Source organism: Manis javanica, chromosome 3 (assembly GCF_040802235.1).
Source record: "Manis javanica isolate MJ-LG chromosome 3, MJ_LKY, whole genome shotgun sequence".
Taxonomy (NCBI): Eukaryota; Metazoa; Chordata; class Mammalia; order Pholidota; family Manidae; genus Manis; species Manis javanica.
Window position 1 is genome coordinate 207,901,894 of NC_133158.1, and position 22,766 is coordinate 207,924,659.

General features: G+C 38.4%; 1 protein-coding gene and 1 long non-coding RNA gene across 6 annotated transcripts in view; one reads left to right on the forward strand and one right to left on the reverse strand.

The window, feature by feature from the left end:
• LOC118973592 (uncharacterized) overlaps window positions 1-22,766 on the reverse strand; it is a 69,842-nt gene that overhangs the window by 22,636 nt on the left and 24,440 nt on the right. For all 5 annotated transcript variants that reach the window (XR_012129652.1, XR_012129651.1, XR_012129653.1 and 2 more), the window contains one exon: window positions 1,258-1,294. This is a non-coding gene — a long non-coding RNA (uncharacterized lncRNA). The remainder of the gene's footprint in view (window positions 1-1,257; window positions 1,295-22,766) is intronic.
• The window catches only part of ADAM28 (ADAM metallopeptidase domain 28), a 56,937-nt gene that overhangs the window by 22,310 nt on the left and 11,861 nt on the right, over window positions 1-22,766 (forward strand). The window contains exons 9-18 of the mRNA XM_037024729.2: window positions 1,163-1,332; window positions 5,064-5,148; window positions 9,354-9,484; window positions 10,516-10,693; window positions 12,052-12,141; window positions 14,359-14,554; window positions 17,927-18,029; window positions 19,955-20,114; window positions 20,828-20,908; window positions 21,234-21,312. Of these exons, the coding sequence (XP_036880624.2) occupies window positions 1,163-1,332; window positions 5,064-5,148; window positions 9,354-9,484; window positions 10,516-10,693; window positions 12,052-12,141; window positions 14,359-14,554; window positions 17,927-18,029; window positions 19,955-20,114; window positions 20,828-20,908; window positions 21,234-21,312 (1,273 nt within the window). The remainder of the gene's footprint in view (window positions 1-1,162; window positions 1,333-5,063; window positions 5,149-9,353; window positions 9,485-10,515; window positions 10,694-12,051; window positions 12,142-14,358; window positions 14,555-17,926; window positions 18,030-19,954; window positions 20,115-20,827; window positions 20,909-21,233; window positions 21,313-22,766) is intronic.

A 22,766-nucleotide genomic window follows, 5' to 3' on the forward strand; every position in this document is an offset into this window, starting at 1 on the left:
GAAGGACAGATGTGGTGGGAGTCACTCAACCACGACCGGAGTTTGGTCGGGTAAGTAAAACAAAACAAGAAAGGAACCAGAAATTGAGGGCATAATCAAGGGATGGATTTTAATCTAGTTAGATTTTTACTTCTCTTTGGATGATAATTACATTCCTCCATACTTTGAGTGTTTTCTAAACTACTTTACAAAAATTCTTCAGGTTTCTCAGCAGAAATCTGTCCCAGGAGAAAGCCTGTCACTGTGCTGTTTTTCCCCAAGATTTATTGAGATATAACTGGCATATAACCAATGATTTTAAGGTTTTCAACATATTTATTTGATACACTTATGTACTGTAAAATGATTACCACCACAGGTTTGATAACACCTGCAACAGGTCACATAATTGCCTTTTCTTTTTTGTGGCGAGAAGGCTCACGATCTACTCTCAGCAATTATGAAATGTCTTATATGCTATTATTAATGATAATCACCATGCTGTACATGAGACCCTCAGAATTTACTCATCTTGTAACTGGAACTTTCTACTCTTTGACCAACATTGTGCAGTTGTCTAAACTATAGTAGCAATTTAAGCTTTCATTTTTAGAGTGCATTGTCCCATAAGTTTAACTTGTTTTATTTCTCAATGTTCCCATATATGCACTGCTGGTTACTTAGGTCACTCAAGTTTAAAAATTAGAGAACTTCTTACTTTCCTGTGACTCACAGATGCAGGGCTTTTCCACATAGCATATTCCTTTTCTACTGTTCAAACCAGCTAGTTGTGAAATACAATGAGTCAACCTCATTCATTCTTACTCTGAGAATGTTACAAAGCATTTGAGTAAATGTACTTAAAGTGGAATCATACTAATAAGCTACTGATACAAAATTGTAATACTTCCTGGGGTCACAAGCAGAAAAAGTTTGTTTCAGTAGGATCTTTGCTCCAAAATAAAGAGTGTACAGACCTGAAATATCCAAGGAGTCTAAGAATAGGGGTGCTAACACCTATATCACATGGTAACTTCCATGCACAAGTATGTTTCGAAAGGAGGGTTTTACAGTACTGTTATAAATAAATACATCTGAAAATCTAAATAAACTACATTGAAAATGTTAAACGATAGTATCATCATGATGAGTCATTGCCTGGTCATTTTCTCTCTTTGGACAGCTTTATAAGAAACTCAATACTCACGTGGCCTTAGTTGGGATGGAAATCTGGAATGACAAGGATAAAATAGAGATAATCCCAAAAGCAAGCTTTACCTTGGAGAATTTTTCTGGCTGGAAGGGCGGTGTCCTCCTAAGAAGAAAACATCATGATGTTGCTCAGTTACTCACGTATGTATAAATTTTCCCCTTTGTATGTTACATGGTGTTTAGCCTAGAAACTTTGTTCAAAGCCTTTGCAAACAAAGCAAGTGGTATCTCAGGGAATAAGGTCAGAGGAAGGACCTTCCACATAGGGGACTAACAGTTTAAAAAGTGCTCTTGGATATTATGTTAAGTATGTTCTTACATTTCAACCAAGTATTTCTTTTGCTTTTCTTTCTTTTTTTTAAAGATAAGCTAATCATTTATCAGGATTCATAAGACTTGCTTTGACTGGGTATACAGAAAGGAAAGATGACTTAGATAAAGGCAAGAATGATTTAAAGTCAATGTTTTAAAAGAAATGATTGGCTTTAAGCACTAGCCAGGACAAACTTCTAGGAGAGAAGGAAAATTGAGTATTATATTCTAATCCCGCACCTTTTAAATGACTATTTAAAAAAACAAAAACTGGGAAAATAAAGCTAGTGGCTGCAAATTGCACAAGACTGCTCAGCATATGTCTCAAAAGAAATTAAGGAAATTCTGCTCTACAGTTTGTAGCTGGAATCAAACAGAAGGAAGCAGCAAGGGGTGACTTGAGTTTTACTTCCTAAATACAGTGGGTGTCATAAGAAATAAGCAGACTAGAGCCTGTCAGAATTAACTAATATTTGGTGCTGGTTATCTCTTAGGTATAACACTTCCACCCATAATATTCTGGCTTAAAATAAGTCTTCATTTATATATCTGGTGCCTTGCTTGGTATGACTTGAGCCGGAGGGCTGCTTGGTCATCTCTCTGTATATATATATATATACACACACACACACATATATGCAGCTTTCCAGGTGGTGAAACTTGGCCTTCCCCCAGCATGGCAGTCTCAAGGTTTTGGACATCTTACAAGGTGACTAGCTTTCCCCAAAAGAAGGATTGTAAGAGATTCAGGAGAAAGCTTCAAGGCCTGTTATGACCCAAACTATATTCGTTGGGTCAAGAGCAACTTACAGACCTATTCAGGTTCAAGAGAAGATGCTACACAGGATGTGAACGCCACGAGCCTGGCTCATTGGGAGTCGTCTTTAAAGAATGGCTGCCACGGTTCTTTAATTGGGAAAGTTGAGCTCCAGACTCAAGGATCCACCAAAGGGCAGAGGTCAGCTTTTGGAGAGGTTTAGTGATTTTTCCAGGGTATTATTGCTCGTAAGTAGTAATGGAATTCAACTCTTACCAGACTGCCTCTAGGGCCATGCTCAAATTATAGAATATTTCCATATTGTAAAGCAATAGGGTAGAGAGAAAAAAATCATGGACAAGTTGACGGATTTTTAGATAAAAAAAATTGCAGTCCAATATCAAAATTTCCTGCATAGGCCAGAATAAACAGGAAGGAAATAATTGTCCTTTCACTTGTAAATTGAAAGCCTTACCATTTACTTAACAAATTGACAAAAGTACCTATACCTAGGCATAACCAGGTAGAGTCCAGATATACTCTGCCCACTAAAAAGGGGAACCAAAATAAATAACTCCATAATGGGGAAAGATTGCATTCATATGAAATGAGCTAGTAATGAGAATGGAGCCCACACAAATGTAGACTTAAGCATAAGTAACTTTACAATGTAATTATGTAAAAGAGGACATAAATGCTATAAATCTATACAAGATCATGTATGTTGCAAAATGTTTAAAATAACAAGTATCTGAAAACTCCACAGGGGATGAAAAGTGGGAAGAAGTTCTCTAATTTCCTCATTTGCATGTCAAAAACAATACTCCCCACTCTTGATGTTGTTAAGTAGGAAACTTTAGGGTCAGCTTTTTTTGTAAATGAAATTAAGGGAATTTTCTCAAATGATGCATACTTTGCAAATTTCTAGAGACAAACTAGGCCAGGATCTTAAACAAACAGCAGAAGAATACTAACAGAGAAAGCACATGGAACCATTGCAAATTGAAAGAAAAACAAAATGAAACAAAACCAATAAACAAATTAAAATTGCTGAGGACATATGTATCACCTATGGAAATAAATGCAAGTGGTTCAACTCCCCCTTCAACAAAACAAATGTTTCAATCACAGGTTCTCCTAGGTTCTTGTGCCGCCACAACAAAGAATTGGACACAGATACAATTGTAAAGAAGAATAAAACTTTTATTTGAAAACACTCTAAGGGAGGAATGCACTAGAGTCAAAGTAGATAAAGGTGGGTTTACTTGAATAAAAAAGAGAGGAGAGAAAAACAGAAGGAGGAAAGGGAGGCTCATTGAACTGCTGCTCAGCCTAAGGGCCAAATCCCCTGCCAACTCCTCAAGCCAGTGTCACCTGGCGTCCAGTGTCTGCTTGACTCTGCACAGTGTGGGAACTAAATCCCTAGGATCTGGGGGAGCCTGCAGAGCACTGGATGGAGTGGGGTTATGTTTTGAGAACTTCCTAAAGGCAAAGAAAGAGATTTTCAGGCAAGCCTCTAAGGAACATGATCATATAGCTGCAGATCTGTCCAGGTCACCCCAGCGACAGGAACTTGCAAGACCAAATCAGAGCTTTTAGTAGCCCCTCACTACTTATCTGGAGTAGAACAGAGAAAGTGACTCACTTGAAGAAAGGCAAGTGTGGACGACCTCAGAGAGGAGGCGCACTTAAGGGCTTAGGATTCCATCTTTTAAGGCTTTCAAGAATGGAGTAAAGGTAAAAGGTTGAGGGTGTGTGTAGGCTTGACACGTGGTCTCATGATGTCCATCTACAACGAGGGACACCATGTCCTCATCCACACTTAGTCCTCCAGATAATTCTGTACAATAAACTTAACATAAGGAATTTATTGATCCTGTTCCTCTCCAAGATAGTGGTTACCCCCCAGCACAGGGAATATATCAGTTAAGACTGCTTGTCATGCCTTAAGATAGATTGTTGACTGATCACTAAAGAATATGTTAAGAATCTTACCTCCTAACTCCCTGGTTTCTAAAATGGAGTCTTAGCCTTAAGATTGAGTCTCTCCTGTTCTTATGTACTGTTTATAGCTCAGCATTTTTCATCAAGGCAGGAAAAGTTCATGATGCTGCCTGCCCCATGTCTGCCCTATCCCACCTGCATTAGCTAGAGCAAGTCTCACGGTCAGCCCAGATTGAGCGCATGTGGGATGAGCTCACATCGCAAAGGGCGTCAACTCTGTGAGTCCTTTCTGGCTCTCTGGCTTTATCTGATTGGCCCCCTGAGTTCTTGGTGGGCCCCACCTTCTTTTAATCCCGCTTATAACTGTCTTTCTCCCTAACATTTCAACAATGAATACTTCAGGATGGACTCAAACTCCAATTCTACCATAGCTAAAACAGAGAAAAAGGAAAATAAAAGTAAGCAGATATAAAATTATATGAGGAAAGTAAAAATTAAAACGAAGCATATAATATTAATACTAATATTAAAATAAGATATATACAAAAAAAATATCAGGACAAAAAAAAACCCCTTTATTCCAGAAAATGGATGAATTCCATAATGAAAAATATAATAATTATGAACGTGAGATGTAAATTATTAAAAGTGGTTTTATCCAGGTGCTTGGATTTCAGTGACATGATAACCATTGTATAAAAAAATGCCTCATGCAAATTCAAAACCTGAAAGAAATATTTAAGAGTTATTATTCACAATGTGAGTTTTTCTGCTAACCATTTAGAGTTCTGGATGAATTTTTCTATAGAAAATGTATTGTAGAGAATCATATGATGTTATGTCAATTTATTTCTTTCAGAGCAACAGAATTTTCTGGAACAACTGTGGGCCTTGCTTACATGTCTACAATGTGCACCCCTTATCATTCTGTTGGCATTGTTCAGGTTTGTTTGGAAATAAACAGTGGTTCTATAGGACAGGTCCATCAAATGCTCTTTTTTCTGTATCTATTGAGAAGATGATGTAGGTTTTCTCCTTTAGTCTGTTGACATGGTAAATAACATTGAATTTCAAATGTTTAGTCAATCTTCTATATCCCATATAAACCCAGCATGGTTAATGTATTGCTTTTTTATATATTGCTAGATTCTACATGTTAATATATCTTGAGAATTTTTGCATCTGTATTCATGAGGATATTGGTCTGTAGTTGTCTTTTCCTGTTAAGTATTTTTTCAAGTTTTGTTATTAGGTTGAATATAAGGGTAAATCTGTTCACCTAAAATGAAGTGTTCCCAAACTCTTTAATTTTCTGCAATATTTGAGTAAAATTGACATCATTTCTTCCTAAAATGTTTGGTACAACTCATCAGTAAAACCATAGGGTGTTGGAATTTTCTTTGTGGTAAGGTTTTTAGCCACAAATTCAACTTCTTTAGTAGGTATAGGACTATTCAGGTTATTTATCTCTTCTTGAGTGAACTCTGGTATTTTGTCTCTTTAAGGAAAGTTGTCCATTTTGTTTATGTTGGCACAAATTTATTGATTTTATGTTTACTATCATTTTAACATCTGTAGGATTTGTGGTGATGTCCCTTCTCTCCTTCATGATACTAGTAATTTGTGTCTTTTGTTTTCATGGTCAGTCTGGCTAAGTAAGGGTTTATCAATTTTATTGATCTGAAGAAAACCACTTTTGCTTTATTGATGGGTTTTCTTGCTTTCTGTTCATTGATTTCTGCTCATCTTGATTGTTGAATTCCTTCTGCTTTCTCTGAATTTAATGTGCTCATTTTCTAGTTATTTAAGGCAGAATTTTAAATTGTTAATTTGAGGCTTGTCTTCTTTTCAAATATAAGCATTTAAGGCTATAAATTTCCTATGCTGCACTGCTTTAGCTGCATCCTAGGTATTTGGATATGTGTGTGTACGTTTTTGTTCAGTTAAAAATATTTTCTAAGTTCTTTTTTATTTTTTTGATCATGCATTATTTAGAAGTATATTATAATATTTCTATCATTGTCTTTCGTAGTTTAATCCTGTAATGGTCTGTGTATTCATTTGCTAGGGCTGCCATAACAGCACAGGCTGTGTGGCTTAACAACAAAAATTCTTCTTTATGCTGTTCTCTCTCCCCCTTGAATAGGCTTTTGTCACTTGTGACTGCATGATTGTTAGACCTTTGGTGGGAGGAGGGCATTCTCTCTTGTTCTCTTTAAGCCTCAGTCTTAGGCTAGTCTTGTGTCCCTTACTGTCTCAGGTGGTCCTACTCCAGGACCAGATGGTGGGGACCTCCAGTGATACAGCCCAGCCTGTACTCCTGCCCTCCTGCCCTTCTGCCCCTTTCCTCTTGGGGTAGAGGTTTTTGTTTGTGTTTCCTTCCTGTTCAGAGTTACACTGAGACTTCACCAGTGCCCTGAGGGTGCCAGCATTTGTTGCTCTTCTCTCAGAAGTGTAAGGCCTTAGTTTTGGGCTGAGACTAGAATAAGGCAAGTAAAGGACTCTCACCCTGGGTCATGCTTATTCCACAGCAGAGATCGGGGAGAGGTGACTTGGAGGGGTTCCTGTCTTTTCATTGCTGTCTGTCTCCTCCAGGGTCATGCTATAATGGGGGCTATGTTAGAATTCTCATATCAGTGCATGGCGAAAATTCCCCTTACGTGGGAAGCCCCCATGATTTGTATATTCTCTTGCCATACCAGGCTCTTACTTTCTCAATTTTAGATTTCTTTATATGAGTTGTTACTAGCATCTGGTTGTAGCTGCCCAGGTAAGCAGATATTCATCCCTGGCTCTCTCTGTAGGTGCCAGTCTATCTTTCCTTCAATTTCAGCTTTGTTTGTCGCCTGCAACTCAGCTCTAGGATGGGTCCTAGAAAATGGTGACTCTATTGTCCAATGTCTTTATTTATTGTACGTTTGGAAGTCATATTCTTTCCAGCTTCCTACAATCTGGTAGTGGGGAAAAGAGGTTGGTGGGATTCTTTTCTGACTTTGTCTGGTTTCCATCCTAGGCAGGTCCTGAGTCTCAGGAGTGAAGCTATTTAGGGACCTGCCCGTCCTTCCCATGACAGCAAAACTCTGCTCTCTGTGTTTTGCAGGTGTTCAGTGGCAGAGTTCCCGGCCCTCCCTTAGTGAGAGAAAACCTCCATTGATATCAATACAAGATTCGGGGCTCGGGATTTTTGTGTGCCCTCTCTCAGGAGTAGAGGCTTTTGTGGTTCTGTTTGTGTCTGCGTGTGTTAGACCCATGGCCATGAAGGGTACTCAGCTCCGCCTTGGGATGTCGGAGGTTGTTCCTTCTCCCCCAGGGCCTGAAGGTTTCTGTTCCTTAGAGAAGAGTCTGGGTATGGCTGGCATCCTGCTTTTTTTCCTGTAGCAGCTGCTTCTTTACTCTCTCTGGGAGGCTCTTTCTGTTCTCCTACCCAGCCCCCAATGTCTGTCATGAGCTTCCAGAGGAGATCCCTGGAGAAGAGCTTGGGAGGTGTGCAAAGCATCCTTGTATTTGGGAGCCCGAGGGTTCAGTACTGTCCCTCTGGCCCACACTAAGTCTTGAACAATTCACTGAGGAAGTTAACGGCATTCGTCTCCCCACTTGTAGGACACCTGGCATCTCGTCCTCTCTGTTCTGCTGTACCCAAGCCAGTCTCCCCTTATTCTTTCCTCTTTGGATGTCCTGCAACCACAACTGACTGCTGGATTCAAAGAAAATTGTAATTTTTAAGCTTATCTGGCTTATCCCAGTTGTTAGTGCAAGAGTAATGCTCGGGTCCAGGTGTCTACATCCTATGTTGAAGTGGAATTTATCTTACGAGTCCAATATATCTTATATGAGTCTGGGTTTGTGTTGACCAGAAGAAGGAAAATTGATATTTTCTACCTTGAAAGAGTTTAACATAAAAAAGGAAGAGAAACTAACTTACTTAAAGGAGTAGTTAATACTATATGATAGTAGCATTGAAAACAGCAGAAGGAATCCAGAGGAAAGGATTGCTGATGAAGATTCCTGTTGTCAGGAAGAGTTGCATTAAGATGAACTTTAAAAGGTGGGTAGGGTTTAGAGAGGAAAAAGAGAGAATGGCGGTCATTTAGGAGAAACAACCATTTAAGTTATGAAAATAATTATTTAAAGGAAGATGCCCTAAATTTGAAGGACTCTGAAATAAGGCAATATGGAAAGTGTCTCTTTAAATAAAACCTATTTTCATTTTTCTTAAAATGTTTGGTTTGATTCCGTCCCTAGTTGAGAAACTCTATATCATTGTATATCAAGGGTTACCAGGTTCATCTCAACAGGATGAAACAATGTCATGACTTGCAGGTATTATCTTCCCATTGCACACAGGCGTTCCGTGCTCGCCAGCCTTGCACTATGCTTGACAGACCTTTTTATTTGGTTTTTGAAATGAAGGAGAAAGGGATTCTAGTTTCTGTGGGTGGATATCATTGCCAGATTCCTCCCCACTGGGGAATTACACCCAGCAATGATGCTCGAGTGTTGTTTGATTGTTCCTGGATGACTTGGAGCCCCAAGTCTGAACTTTAGTGAGAAACAATCTGGAAATGCAGGTGGTTATTGGCTGGACTTGGTGCAGTGGGACAAGGCTGGAACTGACCAATGCCTTGGCAGTGATGGAGCTGGAAGGGCAACAATGTGCCTAAAGCTCTAGGCTGACTGACGCTGTTAGACCGCTACTAGCTAAACATCAGAGACCTCCATTAAATTAGAAGATATTGTAAAACAAGCCTGTGGGGAGGAGGTACATTTTTAAAAAAATTCTGTTTCCTTATCGTTGTTGAAGAAATTTTGCCATTATCTCTCATGGTAGGAAACCACAAAAGATGTCCTCGTTATAGATACTCCCCATTCACAAGAACAAAGAGAAGGAAGGCAACATGCCTTGTATTGGTCATTCGGTACCAAAGAGGGGTGTGTGTGTGAGAGAGAAAGAGAGACAGAGACAGAATGACGGAGAGATAGAGGCAGGGAGAGAAGAAGGAGAGAAAGAGAAATGGTGGGTAGGGTGAGGAGGTCAAAGCTAAAATCAGTCTCTGTGCTCCACTTGGCTACAGTAAAACTGTTTAATTGTACCCTGGGTGATCATCGTGTTTGCAAACCAGAGGATCTGTTTCCTGACTCTCACCCGTAGGACCACAGTGAGAATGCGATCAGAGTTGCATCAGTAATGGCCCATGAGATGGGCCATAACTGCGGAATGTCTCACGACTCTGAATTTTGCAGCTGCTCCTCTTCAGAATGTGTGATGGACAGAGCGATGAGGTGAGGCTTTCTGGGAAGAAACTGTGTCAACTTCTTGTTTTCATTCACTCTGGGCTGTGCTACTCTTCTATGCCATCTTTAGCAACCTATTCAAGCTTTTAAATATTAAATAGCACAGTCTTCCATGTGTAGCGATATCCAAACACCTTATCCCTTATGTGTATGTGACCTTTTTCATTAACTAAATTATAATTTAAATATATTATCTCTGAGTTGAGATGACTTGTCATTTTATCCTCATTGTATGTACAGAAGACCTGGTCTCAGCAAATCGTTAGCCATTATTAAATTTTCAATGAATTCGGATTGGGTGGTGGTAGGGAAAGAATTCCAGTAGAAAAATCTAACTAAAGAAGAACGTTCTCACAGAAAGATGAAGAGAGAATCTGTGAAAAGCGATTACACATTCCTGCCTTGCCTAAGCAAGGATGCCAGGGAATTTTATCTTTACAACTCCCACAATCCTTTGTATATATTCATTTCCTCTCTCCTATTTTTCTATCCCAGCCCACTCAATCTGGGGTGAGTCTCTCATGCCCTTCCACAAAGTAGCACATGGCTGCATGCCAGTCATATATGTTATTGCTCCCAGCTATTACTGCATTTTTAAACCTTTTTGTGTGTGTGTGTGTGGAATGAAGAAAGTCTGTCAAAAAAGAATTCCACTGAAGGGAAGTAAATTCTTGGAGCCGTGAATAAGTATGATTTTGCTATCCTTCAGACTTCACAATCAGGATGAGTTAGGACTCAATAGGATTATCTGGATAAGTCAGGAACACTTGTTTTCAGCAGCAACGTGGATGCTATGCTTTTGAGGTATGACCATATTTGCTCATGAAGCTGAAGGCGTGTGTGTCCACCCACGTGGGCTCATTCAGGCATACAAATGAGCTCATGCTTTAGCAGATGGTCAGTGCATTGGACTGGATCTCCTGGGGCAGGTCTTCGGGCGCGCCAACCCCAGCGTCTGATTCTGCTCCCTCCACCTCCAGCATGACTGCATTCCATTTTCTCTTCCCTGATCCTCACAGCTTCTACATACCTACGGACTTCAGTTCCTGCAGCCGCGCCGACTATGCCAAGTTCCTTGAAGATAAATTATCAAATTGCCTCTTCAATGTTCCATTGGCTGCAGCTATCATGTCCCCCCCAATCTGTGGGAACCAGCTGGTAGACATGGGAGAGGAGTGTGACTGTGGGACTCCCGAGGTACCATCAAGTCCGTTCTGAATGATCTTGCTCATTTTTCAGTTACTAAGAAAATGAACTTCAGAACATCATAGAGTGGCTCACGTAAAACTACACATTTCTTGTAATTTTGTACATGTTCATTTGTAAATATCTGTAGGCCAACTTTTTTAACAATGGGCACTGCATTGCTTACAGAGCTTTCTAATTTCCTTCTGCGGGGTTCCTTTCCTATTTCCTGTATTTTTCAGTAACCCTCACCGGCTTGGGCTTGGTTCTCTCATTCCTCCCTTTCTGGCAGAAATACTTTATGTTTCTTATGTATTTACAACTTACTGAGCAGTCGCTTTAAGCACAGCATGTTGGGAGTGCTCGGACAGGGTCAATAGCTTGCCCAAGGTCACCTGACTGTCAGTGGGGGGCCAAGGTGGAGATTCTGGTGTGACTGCTTGAGCAGCCCAGAACCACCTGCCCTGGCATTTAGTCCATCTCTGCCATGTGGAGTCCTTAGCGTTAGAAGTGCCTGGCCTGCTCCCACCTTACCCACAGGGCAGCCGGGACTCTGAATGACCTTTGCTGTCATCTTAACACTTAATATGGGTAACAGGCCAAACTCTCTGGGGGCTGGCTTTTCAGTAACTTCAAAATAGGATTACAAATATAGTCATTCTATGAGAAAGCAATCTCTTCCCATTGATGTTTATATTTGAAATATGGGCAGGAGTTTTAACCCTAACATAGTTATACTCTGAATACATTACTCCTCTTTGGGAATCTATTGGCTATAGGGGAAGTTTCTGAGATAGAAGTTTTCCCAGTGCCTTTGCAGGGTCTGATTTCTCAGAAACAAGGTGGGGAGAACTAGACAAAAATATATTGCTTTACACAGAGTTGAATTAAATGTAAAAATTGCATAAATAACTATATTGTTAGATTTTCAGTACCTGTCCTAGAGATTAAATTAATTGCTGAATAGGTACAAAACTGATGAACTAATTATATTCTTTAATTATAGAGACAAATTTTATTTTTTATAACTATCCATTTTCCTTTTCTTTTTCTCTCCTGTTTTACTAAAAATAGATCATTTTCAGTATCACTATGGGAGACAGGGCATCCAGGGGGAAGGAATGAAAAATGTTTCAAATGAAAAAAAAAAGATATATGGAGAAGTCAGATAAATAAACCACCAATTGCTCCAAAATCTGTTTCTCTAATGTCAAATTTTGTTTTATCTTTCATTTTCCTGAAAATCATTTCTCAGACTATACCAAAGTAAGGTCTATGTGAAAAATAAATTATATTGTGAATTGTGCAGAAATGAGAGCCAATGATTGAAACCAAATCCAGAATTTGCATTTGTTTCTGGTATTTCTTAGGAATGTACCAACATTTGCTGTGATGCTGAAACATGCAAAATCAAAGCAAATTCTCAGTGTGCGTTAGGAGAATGCTGTGAAAAATGCCAGGTAAATTATTTTATTCTCTTTTAATAGTTACGATTACTCTTCATTTTTTGCTGTATTAAAATTTCAGGAATTATTTTAAATGAAATAGGCAAAGCAGTAATTTTTCTATGAAAAAATGCTCCCTACCATTTATCAAGTCCTCACTGGGTGCTTTGCAAACATGAGCTCTTTGAGCCTCCGACAACCCTTTGAGGTGGATATATGATCTTATTTTGCTTTTGAGGGAACAGAGACTCAGAACAGATAATGTGCAAAATAATAGCGTGACTCACTGGGAAACTCCAAATATGACCAGTTGCAAAAGCAATGCTGACCACTGACCGCCGCTTCGTGTGCTGCTATGTGGCCTTCTTGGACCAAATGTCAACTTGGTTGCATGTTCCTCTAATGGTTTGGTGAAAAGCTTTTATTCTGAATAATGCCAGGGCTTCTCTATCTTCAACTTTTGATTCCCCTTCAGGGTGAAATCCTTAGCAAAAACAACATAAAATGAGGATTCTGTGTCTCTCTCAGCCTCTTTTGACTTTTCTTGCAAGTTAGAATTTAGCATTTCACATTCTATTGTAGACTATGGTCATTTGCTTATATGTCAGTTCCTTATTTAGATTGACTAAATCTAAATAATTTTAGAGCAGGGGACTAATTTATCTTCACCAAGCACAGAATTTCATACATTTTAAGTGCTCAATGACTGGGAAAGGAATGTATGGACGGCATGTCAGATTATAGGTAGTGCTGGGTTAGATGGGAGAGGAACGCAATAAGGAAGGCCAGAAGGAAGACAATTTGAGAACTTAAGGAGTATTTAATAAGTGTTAATATATTAAGGGCTATTTATTTGAGATTATGGCAGATTAAAAAAAAGAAGAAGTAGTCTCTGATCACAAAGGGCTTGCTGTTTCCTTAGGGCAATGATATCCATAGCTGAAACACATGAAAATATCATGCATGATTATTGCCCAGGTAGATATTATAATGATATATTCCTTTGTGTAATACTTTCTACCTATATTTTCACTTCATTTTCATGATGACTTTTTAAAGTAAATATTAGATTGGGAAATGGATTTTCAGAGAGATTAAATCCACTTGCTAAGTATATGCACCGAGTCACTGGCAGAGCCAAGATTCAAACCCATATTTTCCAAATCTGAATTCAGAGCTCTTCTTCCACAACATGTAGGAAAATGCGACAGCGATTTACACTGAAGTCAGAGAAGTCTTCATGAAAAATGAGGTGTTCAATGAGTCTGGAAAGTAATCAGTAGAATTTAAGAAAGTAGACAGAAAGGAAAATAAATTTCCAAAGGAGGAGGCTGAGAGAAACAAAAGACAGAACAGAAGGTATAAACAAGTTTTGTGTGACAGGTGGTAAGAAAGCTAGTCTGGCAGAAGCAGTGGGGTTGAATGTAAAGTGTCTTATAGGCACCAGTTCCAATTTGGATTTTATTTTGTCACCAGTGTAAAGATAATGGAAGTTTTTGGTGATATGAGCGCATGTCTGCTCACTTCAGCTAGCCAAAGATATGCTTCCAATGTTTACACAGGCCCCTTCAAACATGCATGAAGGGCGGAGTTTGTTTCCTTAAGTTTTCTGTAAGGAAATAAGAGCACAATTGGCAATGATAGATTGCAATGGAATTAACACATCAAATGAATATTTGGTTATTTCTCCCTCATGGTAAATCATGCCATAAGAGACTTGAGTTGAAAGGAAATACCTGTACAAATGATAAAAGGAGCTAAGGATCAGGAAATGTGATGCCTGGGAACATCTGAGAGCATGCTAATCTGGTGCTTGTGAATTTATCTTCCTTAATAAGGAAGATTCACTTCACCAATAAATCTCGGAAGTTGCAGATATAGGTCTTCTCGGAAACCTGGACAAATGCAGTCAACGAGGGAGAGACAACTTCCTTCTTTGCGTCTGAGATGTTGCTTGGTTTTCTTCTGTGTTTTTCTCATTTTTATTTCTGTAGTGTTTGCATTTCTAATTCAGAAAAGATTGATTGCTTAAAGACTTAAAGCACTGGCCAAAGTCAGTAAAAGTGATATAATAGGAGGTGGCTTTAGATTATACAGTGCAAATGCAAACTGGAATAGGGTGATGCCTCTAATTACCTTGCCAATAAAAAGCCAAAGGGAAAGTAGTATTTGCATTAATTTGAAATTAGTCAGGTCGAAAAAAGCCCTCTCTCCATTTTTATTTCCCTACAGTTTAAACAGGCTGGTAAGGTGTGCAGGCCAGCCAAAGATGAGTGTGACCTGACAGAAATGTGTGATGGCAAATCCGGTACTTGCCCTGAGGATAGATTCCAAGTCAATGGCTTACCCTGCCAAAATGGGAGGGGCTACTGCTTCATGGGGCTGTGCCCTACGCTGCAGGGGCAGTGCACGGAGCTGTGGGGACCAGGTAGGAATACAAGCCCCATGCTGCTGGCAATCCTGCCTTTCTATGCACACTCAAAGAAAAACCGTATTATTCCAGGTGAACAGGCTTATTAATCGCAGCCAAAATAGCATTCTGTCCATTCTTCTTCCTTAGAAGCTGTGCCACTGCTCGAAATCCTGGTCAATAAAGGGTTGCTAGATTTTGCAAAAAGAAATAAGGATGGCCTGGTTAAATTTAAATTTCAGAGCTTTTTTTTTAGCATATGTCTTATGCAATATTTGAGGTGGACTTACACTAAAAAATTTTGTTTATCTGAAATTCAAATTTAACTGGATATCTTATACTTTATCTGACCACCATCACCAAGATCGTTCTCAGATAAGTAAACACTTGGAGGTTGTGTGTGTGTGTGTGTGTGTGTGTGTGTGTGTAAGGAAAGGGGGAGAAAAGAAAAGTAGGACTCTGGAGAAGCCGAGGCCCAATGAGGAGGAATAAAGCTCTTAAATGTTTATTTCATCCATAATACCAGAATTTTAGAGGCCCTATTCTCTAACTACACCATAAAAAAATACTAAAAATAAGAGCATGACTTAAAAGCCCCCAACAACTTTGAAATAAAATTTAGCTTGTGCTAAATAACTTGATTAGAAAGGCAATTTAAAAAATAACAGTTCTTCGGACTTCCTGGATATGATGTATATTACATACATATAATTTTCATACCCTTTTCTGCTATACTTCCAGATTCCTGCATAAACGGTGAGTGGAATATTTTTTTAATAGAGAATTTACTCCTCTATTCCTAAGAATATTTGAAGAAAGTTAGCACTTGCCAGAAATGTTTCATAATTCCTGAAAATATACATAATACTGGATTAAGGAAAAGAAGAAAACCACTGATTCACAATACACCCAGAAGAAAAGATACCTGGGAAGTAAATGGACAAGAGCCTAGAAAGATCCCTGAATAAAGCCCTCTCTGACAGGCAAGGGTGGGCTCAGACAATTTGAGGAGCAGAGCGTGATCCCGTGGTGCGTCAGGAAGTACACCGACGTGCTGGCAATCCTCCTACTATGGTCACGCAGGTGAACGTGCTAAGTGACAGGTGGAAACACAAGGGCTTTGCTGGTTAAAGACCCTGTTTTTTCTTGTCTAAGGCGGAGACCCCGGGAAAGACAATCTTCCTCACAAAGGTGAAGCTGTGGCGTCCGCTTTCCTGTTTGGTATTAATCCACTGCAGTACATACTATTACCTTCTTTCGCCTGACCCTTCAGTATCTGCCTCCCCTATAAAGCTATCAATTTCCCTGGACTTAACACACTGTCTGTTTTGTTCACAGCTGTATGCCCAGTAAATCTTAGCACGGTGCCTGACTTTAGTAAATGTTCAAAATTATCTACTGAATGAATATTGGACATATTTACCTGATATTGGAATAGGGAAAACCTTGTGTGAATCATATATTTAAAGGCAGCTCTTATAAAAGACCAGAGAAATAGATTTCCCTAAGTAAAATACCAAATTTTGCAATTCATAAGGGGCCACACATTTATTTTAAATTACTTTTCAAAGTCTGAAAAGTTCTGTAACATATATAGGAAGGAAAAATCATTCTCTTTAACATCAAATCATTCCTATAAATCCTTTGGAATTCCAAATATTGGAATTCCAACAAGCAGTTCATCATAAAGACATACGAATGTCTAATAAATATTAAAATAATTTTAACTCACTATAAGGAAACATGACATACCATTAATGTGTCAGTAAGTGAAACATATAATAAAAAATATGAATGAAAATAAGTTATTTTACACTTGTGACATTGCAAAGGTTCTTACAGTTAATGCTCAGTGTTGGTAAACTTATGACAAAACATCGTTTCATGTATTCTGAGAAGAAGATGAATTAGCTCAATCTTTTCATATAGAATGGGGAAAAATGTATGTACAACCTAACAAAAGAAAATATACCCCTTCCCTAGCAATTTTACCCAGGAATATTTATTTACAAAGGATTTTAAATCAGCATTTTGTTTTCATGATAGTAGATAATTGGGAAACATCTGCAAGTCCAAGAGTAAGGGTTGTTCCAATAAATTGTACTGTATTTATCCAATACAATTATTACTGCTATGACATTTTACAATATTTAATGTCTTGGGAGAGGACAAAAGTATATTGATAATTGGGAAAAAATTACTTCTGAAGCAGTATGATACCAGGTGTATGAATGGTGCTTTCCACTAAGTCTAGCTTGGGATTCGGCATATGCTTTTACCTGACTATCTATGTCTATTCAACTTTTTCAGAGTAGATATTTTATTATAATCAAAAAGAACCTATAAATATTACTAAAGTAGAATAAGCAATGTGGTAATAAGACTCACTTTATCATCTTGGACATTGAAACATGAAAATCCTTTGAAAGGTTTGAGTTTACAAATCATTAGAGTATGTTTAATACTTTTTCTTGAAACCAATGCGGTATCTCTATAGGCTTTTTACCACTTTTAACCTAGTTGCTGCTTTTTCAAAGACTGGATTCAAATTCTCCTGGTCCTGTTTATTGATATTTAAAGGGAACATCCCAGCACAGAGAAGGGACATAGGTCTTGGTCTTAGACTTATACAGAACTGGGTGTGAAGTCTGGTTTTTCACCTTTCTCTGTGACTTTAATCAAAATGATCCTATTTCCTTATTGATTAATTGTAATAAGAATGGCTAGTATTTCTTAGCAGCTCATGTGTATTAACTCATTTAATCTTCACAACAACCCGAGCTGGTGCTATTTTATGTAGCCTCATTTTACAACAGAGCAAACAGAGAGGTTAAGGCACTTGCCTGAGATCACACAGCTGCTCAGGTTTCCAATACCTGAGCTCTTAACCACTATGTTCTATTGCCGATCTCATACGGATCTGAGAAAGCTTACATGAGAAATTAAACACATGATGTGTATTGCTCTGCCTGGAACAGAATAGAAGTCTGACTAAGCATAGCAGATAATCGTCATCATAGCATGTGTCAGCAAGGCAGCGTTCCAGTATCTGCCTGTGGGTTATTAACATAATAACTGCGACTCTCCTGGCTAAATCTTCATATTTAGATGGATTCTTTTAATTTCAGCAAATCATTCACAAGTTCCCAAATATTTAGAAAGCCATTATTCAAAAATAGAATATTAGAGTGTTATTTTAAATCTCAGTGAGCTCTCGATATCAGATTAATGCAGTCTATATTTCTGAGAATGGTCAATGGAATTATGCTAAAAGAGTACTTCTCAAGCTATGTGTTTCCTTAATTGTCTATCTCATTAATCCTTTGTAGCATTGAACTTCTTGTCTCTTTTCTTTTCAAATGTGTCCCTGCTGACCATACTTGGTCCCAGGAACCAAAGTTGCAAATAAGTCGTGTTACAGGACAAATGAAGGCGGGTCAGCGTATGGGTACTGTCACAAAGTGAACAACACAGCCATTCCCTGTAAAGCAAAGTAAGTGGCCTTGTTGTTTGAACCTTCCTGTTCACAGACTAGGGAAATTGACTGCTTCAGCCACACATTCTGATTTATTCCATTTGAAAAGAAAGCTAATTTGGGCATTGTTACTTTGACAAACATTCATTGACTGCATATGATGTGCCAGGTTTTAGGCTAGGCACTGAGTTAAAAAGGCAAATAGGAAACAACCTCTACTTTTCCAGTCCCTAGTGGCTGCTTCAGATGACAGTCCTTGTTAATAGAATGAATGTTTGAGATGGAACGTGCAATGGCGAATGAAGCTGGTTGGAAATTTGTACACGGATATTTCAGATTTAGGTGCTTTTCTGTCTAGTGTCTTTCATGATGATTCTAGGGGTTGGAATACTGATCCACTCAGGTGGATAACCAATACAATGCCCGTACACTTTTACTTAAGCTTGCCATAACATCGCATACATGAAGAAAAAATTATAGTAGGAGAAAAGATTTATAATTTGTCTGAAGAATTGGTTGCACTTTTTGTGTTGATATGCCTGAAAAAAATTATAGAATATCATAAGCAACGCACTTGAGATTTTTTCCGTAGGATAATTTTGGTTCTTCAAGTTTAAGATGACCTTCAAGATTCAAATTGTAATAGATTAACCTTTGTACTTGCTCTAAATTTTACACACACAAGGGAATGTATAATGAGACTAAACAAAATCAGCATTTCTCAAAGGTCTTTTCTTGCTTAAACATTAAACACTAATTTTTTTAGATGATAGTTGTAATCAAACTAACTGTATTTTGGACCTTGGGTCATGTCTTGGGAAGTCTGGACTTAAAGGACAATCATATCCTCTGGTCTCCCCTTTACAGGAATTCAGGGAAGATTCAAAAGGGGAAGAATTATGTAAAAGGCGGTCTGTGTATGTTTTGTGGGGAGGGTAATACATCGTGTGAGGGGTAGTGAGTAGGAAAGAGAGCAGGGCAGCTCAGTCTTTCCTCTACAGTGTGTGCACACACAACTGTCCTGCACAACTGTTTGTATGAGCCCATGATAATTTCTGCAACTGGAGGCATGAGCATTTCATTCTTTCTGCAGGGTGACGTCCTAGGGACATACTAGTCATTGGCTGTAGTGGAGTGTAGACCTGGAATTCTGTGCCCTACAGCCGTCTTTGTGAAGTTCTACCTGAATAATTCAAGAAAAACACCTTCTTAGATTTGGAGAGAATCAGTACCTTTCTCCACTCCTCGGCCATGTTTCTTAACAGCCACCAGAGACAGCATAAGATTCCAATTCTATCACTCACAGGCCTCCTCTGAATTCTGCATAAAACAATTGACTCCAGTTTTATTGGCATTACTTTATCAACCATTCAACCCAGACATAGCCATATATTGACACTATAGTTGGAATTATTCTGCTGCAATTTGTGAAAATACAAAAGTAACCTTAGCTGAAACAAGACCGAGACTGACTTCCTAGGTGCCATTCCTGATGTCAGAAAGCCATCCTCACTCGTCCTAGTTCCATCATACATATTTCCATGTGTTTTACTTGGCATGTCATGGTTTCTCCAGCTCCAACTATCATATTCCAAAAAGCAAAATGGAGAAAAAAATGAAGAGTAGAATATACTCCCTCACATTTGCACTTAAGATTCTGCTTCCTTCCCATGGGCCAGAACCTGGGCAACTGGTCAAAATTAGCTGCACAGGAATCTGGGAAATGGGATTTGGCATGGGATTGGACAACAGTGTTCCATGTCAGTTCTGACTGGTTGTGTTACTGAAGAATAAAGGGGAAGTTGATATAAAGGAGAACTAGGAGTCTCTGCCTTGGAAGAAATGCCCCTAGTTCAATACTGATAGGGAGCTAATTTACATTCATATAAAACTGCAATTTGGAACAGGTATTTCAACTGTAGCAAATTTTGGCTGTTCCTCAGGGATGCCATGTGCGGGAAGCTGTTCTGTCAAGGTGGATCAGATAGTATGTTCTGGAAAGGAAATGTAGTGACTTTCCTGGCCTGTAAAGCATTTGATCCTGAAGACAGCAATCAAGAAATAGGCATGGTAGCCAAAGGAACTAAATGTGGAAACATGAAAGTAAGTTGAAATTGTGGCTCTTTCTCACAATTTTCTTTTGTTTTTTTGCTTTTCATTTTGTTTGCTTTTCAGGGCCTTCTGTGCTTCATGGAGCAGTTTTCAAAGTGATGCTTATGCCATTCATTGTATATGCCTGTGTTCATTCCTTCAATACTGTTTCATAAGAACCTGTTAGGTCTTAGCACTAGATTGTCAATTTAGGTAGCTTTTATTGGCCCCCAATAGGTAGGTTTTCAACAACTGATAGCCATTCTGATAATAATAAAGAAAATAATAACAATGCTATTTATGTTTACATAATGGATAATTATGTAGATATTGCAGATAATGTGATATTAACATGTTTTCCATAATGTTTTTTGTTTGGAATGGGGACCTGGTGTCATGTACAGTGTTTAGCTCAGTGCTAAGAATCAGTGTTAAGAGCTGGAGTTGAAGCAGTGGATTAAAGGGAATGACTCATGAGAGATGGGGTGAAGCAAGGAAATCTTCCTTAAAAAGGCCTTCCTAAATATTCTATTGTAAAAATTATCTAAATCTTATCTTCCTATTTTCAAAAAAATGTTGAGAATTTTCCTAGTAAAAAAGGTAAGTTTAACAACAATAATAGTGGCTAGTAACAGACTAATGAAGACTAAATTTCCGAGTCAACAATATTAAGAGCTGAAGGCACTGGATATTAATGTCGGCTTTGTTCTTCGCATCCCTTTCAGGTTTGCATTAATGCAGAATGTGTGGATATTGAAAGAGCCTACAAAACAAGCAATTGCTCTTATAAGTGCAAAGGACACTCTGTAAGTTTTGCAAATGTTTCCGCGCGCTTGCTAAATCTTATGTAATCCGACGTCAGTTTTGAGGATGTTAAATTAATGCTTTATAATTCAATGATTAAAATGATGAAGTTTGTCTATCCCCTCAGGGGTTTGGTTTAATGAAGCATTTCTTCTCAGAACCTGATGCAGAAATGCCTATTGTATTGATTCATACATTATGTAGAGATCTGAAAGGTGTCAGAGCAGGGGCTAGTCCCTTCTCAGAATGGACTTCATCATAGACGAATAGACTCTTGGGTTGGTGGTCAGTCTAGGGTGCAGACTGACTGCGTCATTGCCCCTCTAGGTGTGTGACCACAAGCTCCAGTGCCAGTGTAAAGAAGGCTGGGCCCCTCCTGGATGTGATGACTCCTCCGCGGTCTTCCGTAGGTAACATTACACATCTACCCTGAGAAAATTGTCCTCTTCTTCCAAGCTTTTACTTCATTTTACATAAGATTTCATTGCTTTTTTCTTCCTTCAAATTCTTGTTCTGCAGGTATTAAATCCACACTATTAATCCTCGGAGTCTCTTAAGTTTTTAAATCATGTTTTCCTCATCCTTATAATTTTACTCTATATGCAAAAATATTTCCTCAAATTTTGCATTTGTAATCCTTTCATTTCCCAAGTGTTCTTGCTTTATAGTGTTCCATTTTCCTAGCAGCCTTGACTTAATGTATAGATATAATATCCTCATAAAACTCTCTAAGAATAGGAAAGATCATTTTTATAGGTTCAATTTTGTTCTCTTAATTATATTTATTCATTTTGAGTTTTATCATCTTACTTTTTTGCCCTGTTTTCTTGTATTTCACTTTGCTATTTTTCTTCAGGCTATGCGATCCTTAGTTGAATGTGGGAGTGCACTGACTTGAATGAGAAAATCACATGGGTTTTCTTTGCATATTTCTGTGTTCGCTGAACCTGCTGCTACGGCTCCTGATGGGATATCCACCTATCAGTAGACAGGCAGATCTCCCTACATGTCACCAGGGTGGGAAGCAGCCAGAATGGGGATCCTCACCCTCACTGACTATGGCGAGGAACACTTTGCCCAGAGGAGAGATCTCTTCACTGCATATATTTCCTGACAGAGCTGCTTTTCCTCAGCACTCTCCCCTTGATTTCCCCAGCTCTGTCCGATCTAGTGTGGTATCTGCCATTAGCCTTTCTGTTTCTCAGATTCTTGCATCCCCCATTGCTTCTAGAGAGCAGTTCCTGGGGCTTTGTTCTCAAGCATGACCCACTCTTCTTCTGTATATATAAGGTTGGGCATGAAGATGCAGATGGAGATGGGCCTGAGTGAACCAAGTCCAGATTCTCTGTTGGTTTCTCAAGAAAGAACAATATCTACTTCTGATATATAAGTTACTGTTTCTGTTCACCTAAATCCCTTTACTTCTTATCATTCTACAGTATCTAAAAATACTATTTTGTTTTAGTGCTGTATGATCTTTTAAAATAAATAAATAAATAATCAATATATACACATATATATGTATCCACACAGACATGAAATACATTATTAGCCAATCTGTCGTCTAGGATTAGGGTAGGTAGGTGGATAGATGCAACAAACATAGTCACTACTTCAATTAAAAAATTCTTTAATAGCTTAAATGGTAAACTAAGTCCTTTAAAACTATAATTTCCTTCTTCATCAAGTCTTTATTTTGATTTATCTATGGATTTGCTAAATAGAACACATGGATAGCAGGTAACATTGGATTGGATTTTTTTAATCAGTTTTGAATTCATGACTCTATTGAAGGTGAAACATGTTTAATAGTTAAAAACTGAATGTTGTTAAATAAAACCTTTTAAAATCATTAGTTTT